This window comes from Crocodylus siamensis, chromosome 1, assembly GCF_052110815.1.
Source record: "Crocodylus siamensis isolate JL-2025a chromosome 1, ASM5211081v1, whole genome shotgun sequence".
NCBI lineage: Eukaryota > Metazoa > Chordata > Crocodylia > Crocodylidae > Crocodylus > Crocodylus siamensis.
In genome coordinates this window covers 274,389,146-274,405,538 of record NC_143395.1, presented here as the reverse complement: position 1 = coordinate 274,405,538, position 16,393 = coordinate 274,389,146, and the positions used below count along the sequence as shown (strand labels likewise).

The 16,393-nt window shown below is 45.7% G+C and overlaps 1 protein-coding gene across 8 annotated transcripts in view; it reads right to left on the bottom strand.

Moving 5' to 3' along the window:
- The window catches only part of SCML2 (Scm polycomb group protein like 2), a 106,403-nt gene that overhangs the window by 54,318 nt on the left and 35,692 nt on the right, over positions 1 to 16,393 (bottom strand). For all 8 annotated transcript variants that reach the window (XM_090062844.1, XM_090062869.1, XM_090062877.1 and 5 more), the window contains one exon: positions 15,801 to 16,035. In XM_090062844.1, the coding sequence (XP_089918970.1) occupies positions 15,801 to 16,035 (235 nt within the window). The remainder of the gene's footprint in view (positions 1 to 15,800; positions 16,036 to 16,393) is intronic.

Here is a 16,393-nt window from a genome sequence, read left to right as displayed (position 1 = left end):
ATAGAACTTCTTTTACATAGTGCCCAGTTTAATTTACTCAGCCAGTCTTCTCTCTCATTCTCAAATGACATACTCAGCTCCAGCTTCTCTGTAATCTGCCTCTCCACCCCCTTTTCTTTTATTAGGCTCCCTTTTTTTCCTCCATGCTGTTGGGATGCTTTGATTACCACAAACAAACAAAAAACTACATTTTTTTCAATGACACAATATATCCTTTAACCACAAAGAGAACAAAAAACAAGGAGTGGCAGAAATTAAACATTTTGGTAAACATATGTATCATATTGCAATTGCATAAAATAGAATGCGTTTCCAACTTAATGTTCTTAAAAATAAAATGCGCAAAGAATTAACATAACCTAAATCTGTTTTGTTTAAGAACTTTATTCAAGCAAAACAATTTTTGACTGGAATATTTTTCATTTCAGGCAATTCTCTCTCAAAACCAAGAAGCTCCAAGTAACAAGAGAGATACAATTATATCTTCTTGTCTTTTTCAAACACTTCAAGGGTTCTATTTGAAAGCAATGAGCTGTGGATGTTTCCAGCCAGAGCTTTAAGGTTAAATACAGACAGACAAAAAGCCTGTGGCTGAATTGATTCAATCTTTGCAGGTTAGTCTAAACTGCGTAGATTAAACCAAGAAGCAAGTGAACAGACATTCACTTTTGATTCTGGAAATGCAACCACATACTTGCAGTGGCTGAGGTGAGGTGGAGGGTGCTAGAGCACAGCTCCCAGCCTGCCAGCCACCACCAAAGGGAAGGGAGGGAAGCTGGGAGAGAAGCCCTCCAAGGCTTTTCCCCTACTCCCTGCTCAAGGAGGGAGGAAGGGAGGGTGTGGCCAGGCTCCAACCTAAGGCAGGGAGCAAGGTACTGAGGCAGGGCAAGGGACTTTAAACCTCCTCCCTGGCCTACATGGGACCCCAGCCTGGGTCTGCCTAGGGGGCACGGAGGTGGGTCTGCCAGGCTTATCCAAGCTCCCTGCTCCTGGCCAAGGCAGGAGGAAGGGGATTTAAAACCCCACCCTGGCCCACATAGGACTCCAGTCGAGGCCTACCTGGTGGGGGGGAGGGCACTACCAGGCTTCTGTGCCCCTACCCCACTCTTAGGGCACGGGGGGGGGGGGGGGGAGGAGAAGCAATTCCTGCCAGGCTTTTGCCCCTCCCACTTGAGCAGGTTGCCTGTCTGACTCAGGGCTGGCACACTGAGGCGGGAGAAGGAGGGGATGCCATTTATGTACATCTTGGGATGCTGGGGGACTGTGAGCTAACTTAAACCAGGAAGGGGTCTGGGACAGAAGTTCCATAAACTAGTTTGACCTAAATCAGTTCAGTCTGATACACCAGGCAGGCCTCGACTACATCCAACCAGATTTATCTTAAACTGGTTTCTGCCATTTTTAAAGCAGTTTAAGTGCTCTGAACTTCTGTTGTGTTACAGATTTGAACTGTTTTCTGATCACTTAAACCCAGGAGTTGTCAACTGGTATGTGTATGCCCCAAAGGTACTTTGAAAGGTCCCAGGAGATAAGTGAGGGTGGGTGGGGACAGAGCACGGCCACCCCATGCTGCTGCCTCACAGGTTCAGGGCCAGAGTAGGGTGAGACCAGGGCTGCACAGAAGCTGCAACACGCCCCCGCTCCACATTTGGCCCCTCATCACCCCCTTCCCCCCACCAGGGGGTAAACTTACTAAAAAGGGGGCCACTGGGGATACACTTAATTAAAAAGGTTGAAAACCAGTTTATGTATAACTTCTGTCCCTAGCCTAAGTGGATATAAGTGTGTCATAATTGTTTTAGAAAAAAACCCTAACAATAATAGGGGCTTAAAAGGAAACATCTCTGAGAAAGAAAACAGTGTGAAATCCTTTCCAGGGACTGAAGATGTGATAATTTAGGTATAATTTTTTAAAGAAAATGAATAGATGTGGGATAACTTACATAATTTTGACTATTTAATGCATAAGGTAACATTAATTGCTTTCCTGAGTTAGACTTCCTGGCTCAGTGACTTTAGGTTGTGTTAGGCTGAACAAATTGTTTTAAAAGTTGTATAAAGCAACAGACTACTTAAAACACATTTTAAAACTGAGCACTTAACATCACACATGGTAAACACTGTCATATTAATTAACCTGAAAGCTACTGAGGTGACTTTCAAACTTTCTAGAGACGGTTTCTCAAATCATCTAGAGAACATGCCATTTTTGAAGTTTCTAGATTAACCTTTTGAATTATATGAAAACTATATTTCTGGCTCAAAAATAATCAGAATGCACATGCTGATAAAAGTGACACTCAACCAATTAAACAGCAGTTTAAATTATTATACTTAAATTTTCTTAGAACTCCAATAGTAATCAAAAGCATGGAAAGAATTTTTTAAAAACATTATGAACTTCTAAAAGTACTGTTAATTTCAAATGGAAATTGAAACCTTAACTACTAAAATAACTGCTTTCAAGCACATAATATAATGATACAAAAATGTTTAAACTTCATGTGGGAGGGATTATTTTAATCATGTATTCCTGTGACAAAGAAAATGGTGGGACCAAAAGGTTCCATACCACTTGGGATAGTCAGCCCTCCAAGTATTTAGCAGGAGGCAATTATACACCTTATTAGCTCCCTGATTTGCTTAGGAACCAGATGCTGTACAAGTGCCAATAAAGCTTTTTCAAAAAGCTTTGTCTATGCCAGGATATGCAATTGCTAGAACCTAGCCTCTCTCTAGAAATTCTAGGACAGGTGGGACAAAACAGGCAAATAAATCCCTTGTTGAATGGCTGGAAGTCCCCGTGAAAGAGACTAAACTTGCATTCCTCCATGGTTTGCAACCATGTGCTTAATATGTACAAAATTTAAGTAGCTAGACTGAATAGGAATGGCAAGCAGAACAAAGAGATGACACCACCCCTTTCTTTAATATGCAGTAAGTTTAACACCTCAATTGACTGACTTGCCTTCACAGATGCAACCATGGCTATGGGCTGGCCTACAAACATGCAAATTTTCTACGCTAAAACTCTATCAGTTTAGGAATAGCTACAGTTTAAATGATATAATCTATGGCAAAAACAGTTATATCTGTATCAGTTGTTTTTATTGCTATATCTTAATTCTTTTCCCTAAATATCCTTTATAACACTATGACTGTGTCTACTCTATGGAACACTATGTAAAGTTAGGTAACTTTAAGACAAATAGTTTATTTCCCAAAAAAGCCACTTCAGTTTTAAAAAAATAGATTTAAAAAAAATGACAAAGTTTATTTTGAAATGTTTTGTTTAGAAGTTTGCCTACATTGTAAAAAGACATAAGAAAACTTGAAAATGAAACACATACATTTCACTTCAGATCAAACTAATTTTTTCCACCCACTCAAAATTATTTTTTTAAGTGTGTTTGTGTTTTGGCCAGTAAGCCTATTTACATTACTTGAATTAAATATGTCACTAAACATTTTTGCTGTGCAACAAACCTGAGCTTCGAAACAACTTCCAGTAAACCTGTGTAGAGTAAACTCAGGCCCCATCCTGTTTGCCCCCCATGCAGGCAAAACTGAGAAGGATCAGTATCATACTACAGAGAAATAATATTTTAACAGTACCTAGGACTTCCTTCAGACAATCGCAAAGCCAGTATTAGCAACCATAACAATCTGGTGAGGCATCTTCAGATTATCATAACTCATAACTCACAGGTATTATGACCAAAGTAGGTGGTATGTTTTATAGTTAGTATAAGGGAAGGTCAGAGTAGCTTTCCTATCTTTTGGGCGGAGAGCTCATTTCATAGATTAAGTGCTAGCCTGACCTTTCTGAATGCTTCAAATGGTTGGGAATGTGAGACTTACATCCTTACTTTTTATCCCAAGATGAGAAAAGGGTATTCCCTAAAGACTTTACTACTTTTAATTATATGTACTGGTTATTTCACTTATGAAAGCATAATGTTAGCTAGCTATATCAGTCATGGCAGAAAAGATTAAGAAGCATTACCGTATTTACTTAAATACAAGACAACCCTGATTATAAGACAACTCTTCAATAATAGATTCTATATATGGAAAATTTATAAATTTGTTGTAATTTTCCATGTATCGAATCTATTTATTGGAAGCTTGTCTTGAATTTGTCTACCTCCCACTGCTATAGCAGGAAAAATAAATCTGGGGTATCAGGTAGCCCCGTTGCTCCCTACTTCCCCCAAACTTTTTCCGCTGGAAGCCCTTTCCCTCTCTGCTTACTATCAGACCTTGCTCTCCCTGAATACATAGAAGCGAGAAGCAAATTTGAAAACAATAACTTTGAAATTAAACATGACTGTAGCAATTTGCATATAATACCCATACACTTAGCTCATCCAGAATTGATGCATGTTACCTTTTTTTTAAACTGCTGCAAGTTTTAACACAGGTACTCCATAAACACACTTTTGAGCAACACTTTGGCAGTTACTTATATATAGTACACACTTTTTTTTTTCTTAAGTGTTTCATACTCCAGGTCAAATTAGCCAAATCAGTTCCAAATCCTCTCAATTGAGCAACACTCAATCATTCAAACACCATATGTGGTGCTACAACCGGCAAGTATCCTGCACTCCAGACTCATAGTACACACTATGCATGATATTAACCCAAAGCCAATGGCTTGTGATTGACCATAGTTCATTTGAACGGGCCCCAGCAGAGTCAACAGCATTCCAAGCCATGGTGATCCCCTCCCCCCCCACCACATATGTATGTATTCCAGATACCTCCCCACAAAGGATCTACGTGCTAATTAGCTCCTACTCACGACTGGAACTGAGTGTCCTTGTCATGAGTCCTACATTTCAAAAATGTATATGCAGTTGAGATATAGGGCAACCCGGTACAGCTTCACCTCATAGAAGACGGGGCCATACTAATCACACGTGCCACGCTGAGAGGGGTGTGACAGTGGGATTCTAGGTGAACTGCTTCGGGCCCCATTTAAGGCTGGTGAAGGAATAGGAATAATTGGAAATGGGAAGGAAAGGCACAACTCAGCTGTGGGAATGAAAAGGAAGTCAAAATGTAAGCTATATATGGGCTCAACCATGACTTGAAAAAGAACTGGCAGTGAGGGAGACTGCGTTAATGGGCACTACTATATATTTTATTCAGATGGGCTGCACTAACCTATCCTTGGTACCTCCAGACCTGGCGCCTGTTCCCTGCGGAGGAAAAACTCATGTGTTTTTTTAAGGGCCTCAGCAATAACAACAACAAAGGTTCCTATCAGCTCAACATTGGCTCCGTTTAATCAACCTGCAGCTGGGTTCCCTTGCTTTTGGCACCAGTCTAATGACAAAACTATGTATTTAATGAGGTTTCCTTATATGCGATTATAAGATAAGGGGATTTCTCCCATGCCAATTAGGGGGGGAAAACCTCATCTTGTATTCAAGTAAATACAGTACTTCCAATATGGCTGTACTTAATTTATCAAAGTCTTCCCAATATACAGTATTTATACCATAAGTCCCTTTGTCTGTACAGTTCCCTCCTTACCCAAATACATTTCTTTTGTAATCTTTATGAATAAACTGGGTTTCCTGTTTCTATGCTTGCAGAGAGAGGCTTAGGATTTCTTTTTCAGACATATTTTTTCTTTAATTTCCCAATACAGACAGGCTACAATTTTTTTTGTCTGCTTCTATATTTCTCACATAGCAGTCACAATCAGCAGATGTCCTGCAGTGTAATGTCCTACAAAGTTCAACATACATACATGTGTCCTTCATCAGTCCTATATTACTACAGTAACATTCTCTTATATTATCTTTCCTTTTCCAGTGACTGCAACCAATTGCCTCAGCAGTTGGCATACTTTTAGGCAAATACTCAGATATCAGTGATCAACTCATGGGGAGCTAACAGACATGAAAAAAACCAAGAAAACCCACAGTGCTTTACCAGAAGAAGTGCATCAGTTTGACCTGGCTTCCCAGCATCTGTATAAATTGGCTGCTTCAGCAGGGCTTTCTGGTATTTTTATCTAAAACTGATTGACTCAGACCAAAAAGTCCTGCTGAAGCAACTGATCTATACAGATGTTGGAAGAGCTGGGTCAAACTAACGTGATGCCTCTTCTGGGCATATGCTTTTCTTGGTGAGGGAGTGCTCAACGTGCTGTTTTGGGTTTTTTCTTCCAGGTCCCTAAGCAGCCACAGAGCATTTCACTAGTAGATAAAGTGTGAGCTCCCCATAGCGGCTGAAGTGGAATGCAACAGGCAGAAATTATTGAGTCTCTGTCTGTCTTGGATTCACTTACTTCAAGGATCTCAGGGACTACACAATTCAATTTTGCCTGCTATACAGTAGCAGAACAAAAAGCTCTCTCACAATATTCAGCTTGTAGCTGTTAGGGGGGGAAAAAAAGCCTGCACTAGCTTTTACCAAATATTTATTTGAGAATACTGGAAAGTACAAAGCTTTGTGAGCCACAGTTGAATTTACCTTGAACTGTGGAGATAGTGGTGCAGTTCCTAGCCATTTTTAAAAAAAAATTATTCAGAAAAAAATGCTAAAAAACAAATGCTGCACAAGGTAACAACACAACATTTTCCTAACAATGGATGAATGCTGATTACCACTAAAACAATCGCTTAAATTAAAAGTTATGATCGAAGAGTACAAATGACAATCAGAAGCGAGTCAGAAAAATAAAACCGACAATAGCTAAGCTTAGTTAACATAAGAACATTAAAAAATGCCATTTACTGGGTCAGATTTTGAGGTTGCACCCCTTTGCTATCATGTTCAGTACCCTCTGATGGGCCTTTCCTCTAAAGAATTTATAAAATCTCCTTTTGACCTGAGTTAAGTTATCAGCCTACACAACATCTTGCAGCAATGAATTCCACAAGTTTAATTATACTTTGTGTAGAAAAGACTTTCCCCTTTTGTTAGTTTTAAACATTTACCTAATGGTTTCATTTTATGACCCCTAGTTCTAATATTCGGAGGCATAGTGGGCGCATCTACATGTGCATTTGCTGCAGCACTGGTTTACCCATGAGTAAAGTACCTGTTGGGTAAGCATCTACACACGCTGCCAATTTGCTCCCACTTCCCAGGGCCCTGCAACAGGCCACTGCCATCACTGGGAAGAGCTGCAGCTGCAGCTGCCAGCAGCCCTTTTCAAAAGGCAGCACCACTTGCTGCTGTCTGGCCAGCCACTTCCCTGGCCAGGAACAGCATACCCAGTGCAGAAACAGCATGCAGCAGTGTTCTTCTCGCCATCTGTGCCTCCCCACACTATGGCTGCTGCAGCCCCTACTCCTGGCAGGAACAACTAGTGCTCTGGTCTCCTGCTGGATGCCATGCTGGCCTATCATGTTGATCGCTGCCTGGCCTACAGTTGTCTGGGCCCTCCTGGCTCCCCCCCCACAGTGACCACCTGTCAAGCTGCAACTCTAGCCTGCCTGCACTGCCACCAACAGACCCCCACCCATCCCCCTGCCCACCCCCAGCTGCACATTCAATGTAGACAGACACATCTCACAAGAAGAAATTTTTATTTCCTACACGTAAACCAGAGCCACCCCACTCCCAATCCCTCCCCAACAAACAGAGCCCCTACACCACCCACCCCACTCACCAGCAATAAAAACCTCCTTTCCCATGAAAACTATGTACAATATCCTTTGTGGGCCATCCTGGGGTGGGAGACTGTAGGGTTGGGGCACCTAAGGGGCAGAGCATGGGGGCACAGGTGACCCCTGGCCTCTGGCCGTTCCCCTGCAGTAAATGTGGGTGGGGGGCTCACCATGGGAAAACGGCAGCCAGTGCTCCTACAGTGCAGGTGGCTCCTCCTCTAGCAGGTGTCCATGGCAGCAGGGCTGGAATGCGGTCCTGGCTCTGCTACAGGCAGCTCTGGCTCCGCACCTACTTGGAGCTAGAGCTAGTGATGGGCCTGGGTGACACTGAACCCAGGGTAGGGGCTGGGCCAGGAGCTCCTGGCTGTTGGAGGCGGTACAGGACATCTTCCCAAACCCACGTAGGGGCCTGATGCTGGGTGGCTGCCATGGAGGAAGGGGGACTAGGGTCGGAGGCCAGGCAGCATGAAGGCGGGGGTGAGAATGGTATCCAGCACTTGACAGCCATTGCTCATGGCCTGCACTGCCCAGACCAGGATGGCATCTTGCTCCTGCAGCGCCGCCACCGGTTCACGCTCGAGCCAGAAGCTGCAACTCCCTGTCCTCCCAGTCCCGTGCCTCCTTGCTCTGGTTCCATGCCTCCTTGCAGGCAACATCCTCCACCCACCACCTGTCCTGGCAAGTCACGTCTTTCACCTGCCAGGACCAAGATTCTGCCAGCCAGTCTGACGCCATGACCAGGCGGTCCAGGAGGAGGATCCTGTCCAGGGTTCTCCTCTGGCAGAGTCAGCGGATCCTCAGGGTCCCAGCATGGGCAGCAGTAACCCTGAGGCCACATCTCAGTTGCCAAGTATAGCCTTGCCCCTGCCACACACAGCTGCAGTTCCTGTAGAACCATAAGAAAGAATCTATTGAGTGTTTGCAATATTTCAGAATTAAGACCCCTGTGCACTGCCTGGCATGAGATCAGGGGACAGGTATGCACAGGTGCCTAGGGACCATGGTAAGTTGGGTGGGTAGGCCAGGGCCCAGACAGCAAATAGCCAAACACCCCCATCCCTGCTTGCTCCCCTGGGGCTCGAAGACCAGGGGGTGCTGGCCACAGACAGCCCGCCTCCTCCGCCCCATTCTCAGGGGGGGACAAGTCAGGCTCCTGGCAGCATCTGCTACCACAACTCCAGACCTCGCTGCCCCCACCCCTTACAGGCCAGCTTGTCTCCTATGCTTCCACCAAGCCCATGGCACCCAGGCTCAGGGTGCTTCCAGACAACTAGGATAAGGAGCTGCCCGCACCCCTGCCCTCCCTGCAGGGGGCCTCTCCAGGGACACGTCCTAGGGCTAGTGCTCCCCCTGCACTGCCACTGTGCCCCGAGCATGCACCTGTTATGCGAGTTGCAGGTAGTGTGCAAGGAGCTGTTTGCATGGACCAAGTGGTGCCTGAGCCACTACACCCTGCTGCCAATGGCACTGGTGCCCTGGGCAAACATGCACACCTGGCATGGGACCTGAGTTTCAACGTGTTGGGGGCAAGCCTGGGCTGCCCTGCAACCTCCACCGCTGACTGGAGGACTACCTGTGGCTACACTAAACATCCCTGCACCCTGCAGCCGAGGAGGACATTCCTGCCAGCACTGATGCATTTCTCAGCATGTGAGGCCTGTGCCTGCCTAGATCCAGGGACATGGGCTGCTCAGTCCTGCAGTGTCTCCCGCGTCCCTGTGTGCTAAGGTGGGGAACCTGGGACCAGAGGAGTGCAGGCAGACCAGGTTGGGGGGAGAAGGGTTGGGGCAGGGGCCAGAAGGGCGCTCACCCCAGCGTGGGCCTTACCATGACATGGCTGGCAGCTCTGCATGGTCGTGGCTGTCAGCAATGGCGTGCAGCTCTTGGTGGTGTCCTTGGACAACGGGGTGCAGCAGGTGGGTGCCCAGTCAGGGGCTTTCCCCAGGAAGGAGCTGGCGCTGCCAATGACCGGCAGTTTCATGGCTGGCCACCACTTGTGACAGAACTGCGGCTGCAGAACTGGCTCAGCGGGTGCCTGGCCCAGACTCCCCAAGTTGCTAGTGGAGAGTGCAGCCAGCGAGGCTGGCGGCACAGGCTATTGGACACACAAGGAGCTGTCCCCCAGTGACGCGTCACCACAGATGCCAGCCACCACAGGTGCCACAGGCCCATTGCAGGGCCCTGGGAAATGCAAGCAGATTGGCAGCACATGTAGACACTTGCCCGGCACGTAATTTACTCATGAGTAAATCAGTGCCGCAGCAAATGCACGTGTAGACACGCCCACTATGCCTCTGAATATTAGAACTAGGTGTCATAAAATGAAACCATTAGATAAATGTTTAAAACTAACAAAAGGGGAAAGCCTTTTGTACACAAAGTGTAATTAAATTTGTGGAACTCACTGCTGCAAGATGTTGTGTAGGCTGATAACTTAACCCAGGTCAAATTAAGTGCATCTCCCTAAATCTGTTCACCATTGAGCCAGCATGGCTCTGGCCTGTGTCCCAGGGCAGAGGATGTTTGTCAGTTGCTGCATAAAGGGCATGCACTTAAGGGCATTCCCCAACTGATGACTGTAGTCAGTGATGGTGACTCACTGTTCCCGCAAGGCCTTGACCTTTATGCAGCCCTGCCGCACTGACTGGTTGGACCTGCACTCCCACATCCGGCCCGACAGCTCCTTGTAGACATAGGCACTGAAGCGCATACCCCACTCGACCTGGCACTGTACCTCTACCTCTCCTGACAACGCCATGAAGTCACCAGTTTCCTCCTGTGGCTAGTTGGAGCCCCAGGTGGCAGGCACGAGTGTGTGCATCAGAGTTGGTAAGGATGTCGCCATCATGGGTTCCATGCCAAATCTCTGGGCCTCCACACAGCTGTCCCCGTGCTGCTGGACCTGGGCAGTTGCCTGCACCACCCAGAGCAAAGGCCTGGTGTGGGACTGGCAGCTGTATGGCAGAAGCAATGCCACACAGCACCTGCAAGCTCAGGACAGGCTGCTGAGGATGGGATGTGAGCAGGCGGAGCTGGCCCCAACAGCCAGAAGCTGCCTGCAGCTGGGCCTGGGAGCTAGCAGGCCCGGCTGGTGTCTGCAGTGGCCTTGCTGCCCTGGACAGGGTAGGCCTGGCAGCTGCATGACACTACAGTGCCAGACACAGTGATGCTGTAGTGCAGGCAGGCTGGGGCAACTGGTCTGTGGCCTGCCCAAGAAGACACAGGGGCCTGGAGTGGCCTCAGGCTGCCTACTGGTGTGCCCCATGGCTCAAAATGTCAGCAGACTTTTAAAGGCCTAAGGCAGCAGTTGCCATAAAGGCAGCCCAGCCCTTGCACAGCAGAGGCTCTCAGCCCAGAGCCCTGGGGCTAGCGTCAGGCTGATCCCCTGATGACAGGGCTGCCCTGGGAGCAACCTTGCTCCCACGTCACACGTATACGTGCTTTCCTGCACGGTAACTAATCACGAGTAAATCTGATACCTGCATTTCCAAATTTACTTGTTACTAGGGTTTTTTACTGCGCAGTAAGCATGCACACCAGTAAACGTGTGCTTACTGCACAGTAAGCTACACTACTGTGCACTTAAGTGTCTCATGTAGATGACCCTAGTAAATCCCTACTTACTTTCTCTGTATCATTTAATATTTTGTAGGCCTCTATCATGTACTGTCCCCTGTTTTCAAGCATCTCATTTCTAAACTAAAAGTCACAGACCATCTAGCCTCTCATATGGAAGTCCTTCCATACCTCCAATCATACATGTTGCCCTTCTCTATATTTTTTCCAGATCTTCAGTGTCAGGAGTGGGCAATTATTTGCCCTCTACCCCTGCCACCACAACTCATCAAAACTCCCTATGTGGCATGGGGCTGCGGGTGGGTGGGGAGTGGTGTTCAGGACCCAAGAGGGCATGCAAGGCTGGGATCACAGGCTGAGGTTATGTGGCAGCCCGTGCTCTGTTGGGGAGTGGCGGGGTGGGGGCATGGGGGAGCATATGCATATGGGGGGCTGCCTGGGTACTAGGTTTTGGGAGCCAGCTGGGGTTGAGGGGAGGGGATGGGCGCAGTACAGCTCACCTGGGCAGTACCGTCCATGGCTTCCCCTGCAGTGCTCTACACGGGGCCAAGCCCCAGCTGCTGCCACCCAAGGCAGCCCACACCATGCTCTACCCCATGGCCACTGGTCTGGCCTTGGCCAATATGAACAGATTTTGGGGGGGCCTGCACCTGTCTGGGTGCCGCTCTGCTCCCCTTGTCTCCAGCGGCAGGTCCTCCCCTGCTCCTGCTGTGTTACTCTGGGCAGGAAGCTTCAGCTGGGTGGCTCCTGCTCCAGTGCATGGGATTCTGGATCCAGCTGCAGCTCCCAGCTACTTTCTACCCACTCAGCTGATACTTTGTTTTGTTTACCAACCCCTTTCTTGATAATTATATACATTTTATTTACATTTTGACCACCACCGACTATCCACAATGACTCTGAGATATCTTTCTTATGTGGCAACAGTTAACGTGGAACACATCATAATTTATGTAGATTTGGGTTATTTCCTTCATCTCCTCCATAGGCATCCCTTTGCACTTATCAACAGTGAACTTCAGCTACCATTTTATTGACCAAGGCTAGGTCTTTATCTGAATAATTTTGTGTTGTCAGTGAACTTGGCTACCTCGTTATTTCCCCCCTCCCCTTTCCAGGTCATGTATGACTATATTAATTATTAAAGCCAGTACCAATAGAGATCCCTTGGTTTACTTCTTCCCTACAGACCCCTACAGTTTACTTCTTTCTGTTCTGAAAACGCCCATTTTAATTTCCTCCATTTTCTAGCTTTAAACTAACTTCTTATCCACATTTGCTCTAATTCCATGGCAACCTAATTTCATTAAGGGTTGCTACACGGAACCTTGTCAAAGGCTTTTGGCAGTCCAGATAAGCTACATCATTTGGACTGCCCTGATCCATATTCTTGTTGATACTCTTGAAGAACTGTAATAGAAAAGCCCAGGAAGTCTTGTTCATCCATCTGCTTAGCAATCATTTTTTAAATTACTGTTTCTACCAGTTTGCCAAGAGAAGTTAGACTTACTGGCCTGTAGTTCCCTACATCCCCCTTGGAGTCCTTTTTAAAGACTGGCAATCCTCCAGTCCTCTTATGCAGTTAACTCTGCCCAGTACTGCATCACTTAAGATACGATATATCCTAAGTGCTTGGACCCATCTTCCAAACTCAACATTACAGAGATACATTTCTAGTCTTAGAGAAAGAAAGGATCTCAAACCTGTGACATAGAAAAGTAGTCACTGGTTATGGATACAAGTGTTAGTTGGAGTACTTTTCAAGCAAAAATTTTGCATTCAAATTGGTGGAGGAAAAGGTACCAAAAAACCCCAGTTTCCATCTCTTTATAAAATGACAGTTGTTTGAATTTGCTTGTGGGTTTGGAAAATAAAATAAAATATTTTATACAATTATATTTAGGGACCACAGGAATTTGCACTGGAAGTTTGCTGTGCAGTGGCTCCCTTTATCTTGAAGTTTCCAACACCCCCCCTCCCCCCACTGCTGATTGGTGGAGGGGGGCCCCCCATGAGCCCCACTGCTCTTTGCTCACTCCTAATGGCTAGGAGGCAAAAACCAGTTTTAAATATGCCACCATTTTTGCCTCCTGTCCCGTCAGCAGATGGGGCAGGGGCACTGAGGCCCCTCTGCCAATCAGTAGTGGGAGGCAAAAACTGAGGCATATTTAAAACCACAGTTTTCACCTCCCCACTGATCCGGGGCGAGCAACGAGGTTGACAGGGCCCCTCTGCCGAACAGTAGGGGGAGGGAGGATGTGGGGGAAACTACAAGATTAAAGGAGCCACCATGCAATGCACTTTTGGCGCAAATTCTAGTAGTCTCTATATTCAACCAGCGATCTTACAAACCATCATACCATATATTATAAGTATAGGAAATGCCACAGCACAGAAAATGTTTACTTTGATGTGTGGTTATGGTTTAAAAAAAGGGTGACTCTTCCTCACTTATCTGATGTTCTCCTTGTTTGTATTTCAAAGTCACAACTAGGACAAAAAATACATGGTTTCTGTTAGCACTGCTAAACCAATGCAGAACACAACCTAAATTCTGTTTTGGTGCATGCTTCATCGTCATCATAATAATTGTTCAGCGCTATACATAGAATGACTGGTCACAGTGTGCAATCCATTAAAAAAACATACAAACAAACAAATAGACCTTTGCTTTCAGAATCAAGGTTAAGTTGGTTTTTTTTAAAATAACTTGTAATTAATACTGGTTAAAATCAGCAAGTGTTATATATAAAATAGTCATTTTCAGGTATTTTTAGTTAAAAGAAAAACATTTTTCAATTATTTAATTGTGCCCCAAGTGAATATGTCATATGACAATTCCATTAAAATAAAAGACACAATACTGACTGTTGCATAGTACAGACATACCCCAAACTAACTTTAAGCTAGCCAACTCAGGTTCTGTGAGCATTAATAGTTATCCCTGGCAGGAGAACCATTATTTTGCTTTTCTTTATACAAACTTAAACTCACAGGGAGGAAGGTCAGAACGTAGGCTGACCACATGGAAATCCAGGACAATGACCTCTCACCCTCCCCACACTGTGCTCTCACAAGTCAGCAGGGACAGGGCTGCATGCCAGGCAGGTAACAGTGCCAGCCTGCAAGGCATTCCATGTTGCTCCAAGATCCAGCCAGACTGTGTCCTTGCATTCGAGGACACGCATTATAATTCTCAACAGACGGCTGGGACCAGCCTCTGAAAGCTGGGACTTTCCTGATAAAACTGCGACAGATGGTCACTCGTGTATAGTCTACCCACAACAAAGGGGAGAAAGATGCTGCCAAACCAAAATGGACCAGCTGTGACGAGATATATTCCACTACAGCTGATACACTTTATTAGGCAATACATACATTGCTCATTGTCTCGCATTAGCCTCTGGGTGATGTGTTCCTCTTGCCCAACAGTTATCTGTGTCCCTTGGGCTCCACACTGACCCCTGACTCACACGGAGGCATGGATCAGCACAGGACCCCAGCATGGGTCAAGATAGTGCAGAGGCACAGGAGCTGGGAAACTCCTGGTACCCTATACTTCCACATGGGGACCCATGCCTCTATGTGAAGCATGGGCAGGTCCTGGCAAGGAGGAATGGGGTGCCAGGGATTTCCCAGATCCCATGCCAGGACTCGCACTGACCCGTGCCTCCACTTGATGCACAGGTCAGCACAGGCCCCAACAAGGAGACACAGTGCAGCACAGGAGCCAAAGAAATCCCAGGGCCCCATGCCAGGACCTACATAGACTTTCCCCATTTGCAGGGATGTGATCCTGGAGATACAGGCCTGCAAATCTGGGAACCCTGAGTTTTCCAATTCACAGAAATGTGCCCCAGGCATCTCTGTAAGTATGGCAAGTTAAGCAGGTGCTGTAGCTGTTTGAGGGAACTGATCCTACCTGTGGTGCACAGGACTGGCCCTTCAAGCCCCAAGAGCACCTGGCTGTGGTGGCAAGAGAGTGCAAGCAGCTTTCGGCTGTCCAAACTCTACCGCCACAAAGAAAATAGACAGGTACTGCAATAAAAACTGGGACAATTTATTAGTATCTTTTATCATCCCACTGATGTAGTGTGACAAAGACGCCGAACGTCTGCCTGCTCACCATTTGTCCCACCATAAAAATTGTTACGGTGGCACAAATGTGACTTCAGACAATGCCTGTTTTTATCAAAAGGCAGCAGTGCACTTGTGCATCTTACTTGTATGAAAAGTAAATTTAAGAGCAAGCAGCCCCTATGACAACATACTGAGAAAATTATTTAGGTGCAATCCTTTTCAACTGGCCACAAAAAGCCCATTCCAGTTATTACTGAAGATAATAACTCAGTATACTGAGAAAAGTATACTGGGAAGAGAAAAATAAGAGTTTTGGCTGAAAGAACTCATGTTCATATTATATTTGAGTCCTGCTTGTTTACTCAGACTTAGCCTTTGGGCTAGTAAAATGATGCTTGGATGTTATTTAAGGAATAACCAAGATGATGTGATAAAACTGATCATAGGAAAGCAGCAACTTGTAGAAGAAACAATAACACCGTATTATTACTTCTGAAACAGTGTTCTTACCAAGTGGAGGCTGAAGCATACCACCTTTCTTTTCACAGGTCCCAATTGGCTGTATGTCAGAGGAATCCACTAGCCTCCAAAAGTCATTTTTGTTGTCACTTCCATCAAGCCGCAGCCTTAGTCTGGCACCAGTAATTCCAATTATTGTAGCTATACACACTGAGGTAACATTTCGAGGATCATGGGCTTCCAGTTTCATACCAACTTTAAAATCATTGGTTGGTGGGATCCTAGACTGCAGGAGGGGAGAAAAGACTTTTTTTAGTTGTGTTGCAGTACTGTTTAACTTAAACAGAAGAGTATTCTTGAGTTTACTGGGTTTAAATAAAAGCAGAAACAGCATTTTGAATAATGGGAAATCTCATCAATTTGGGAATTTAAACCAAGGAAAAAATAAACATCAAATTAGGAATAGGATGACTTGGAGTGCCTCCTAGCAAAACTGGGTATTTGTTTTTGTATTAACAGGATTAATTCCTTCTTGATAGAAAAATAAGTATCAATGAGGAGGAGATAATGTATCATCTGGAGAAAACAAGAACACAAGAGGAAAATAAAAGAGCAATGAACATTATCTAAGGTGACATATAATT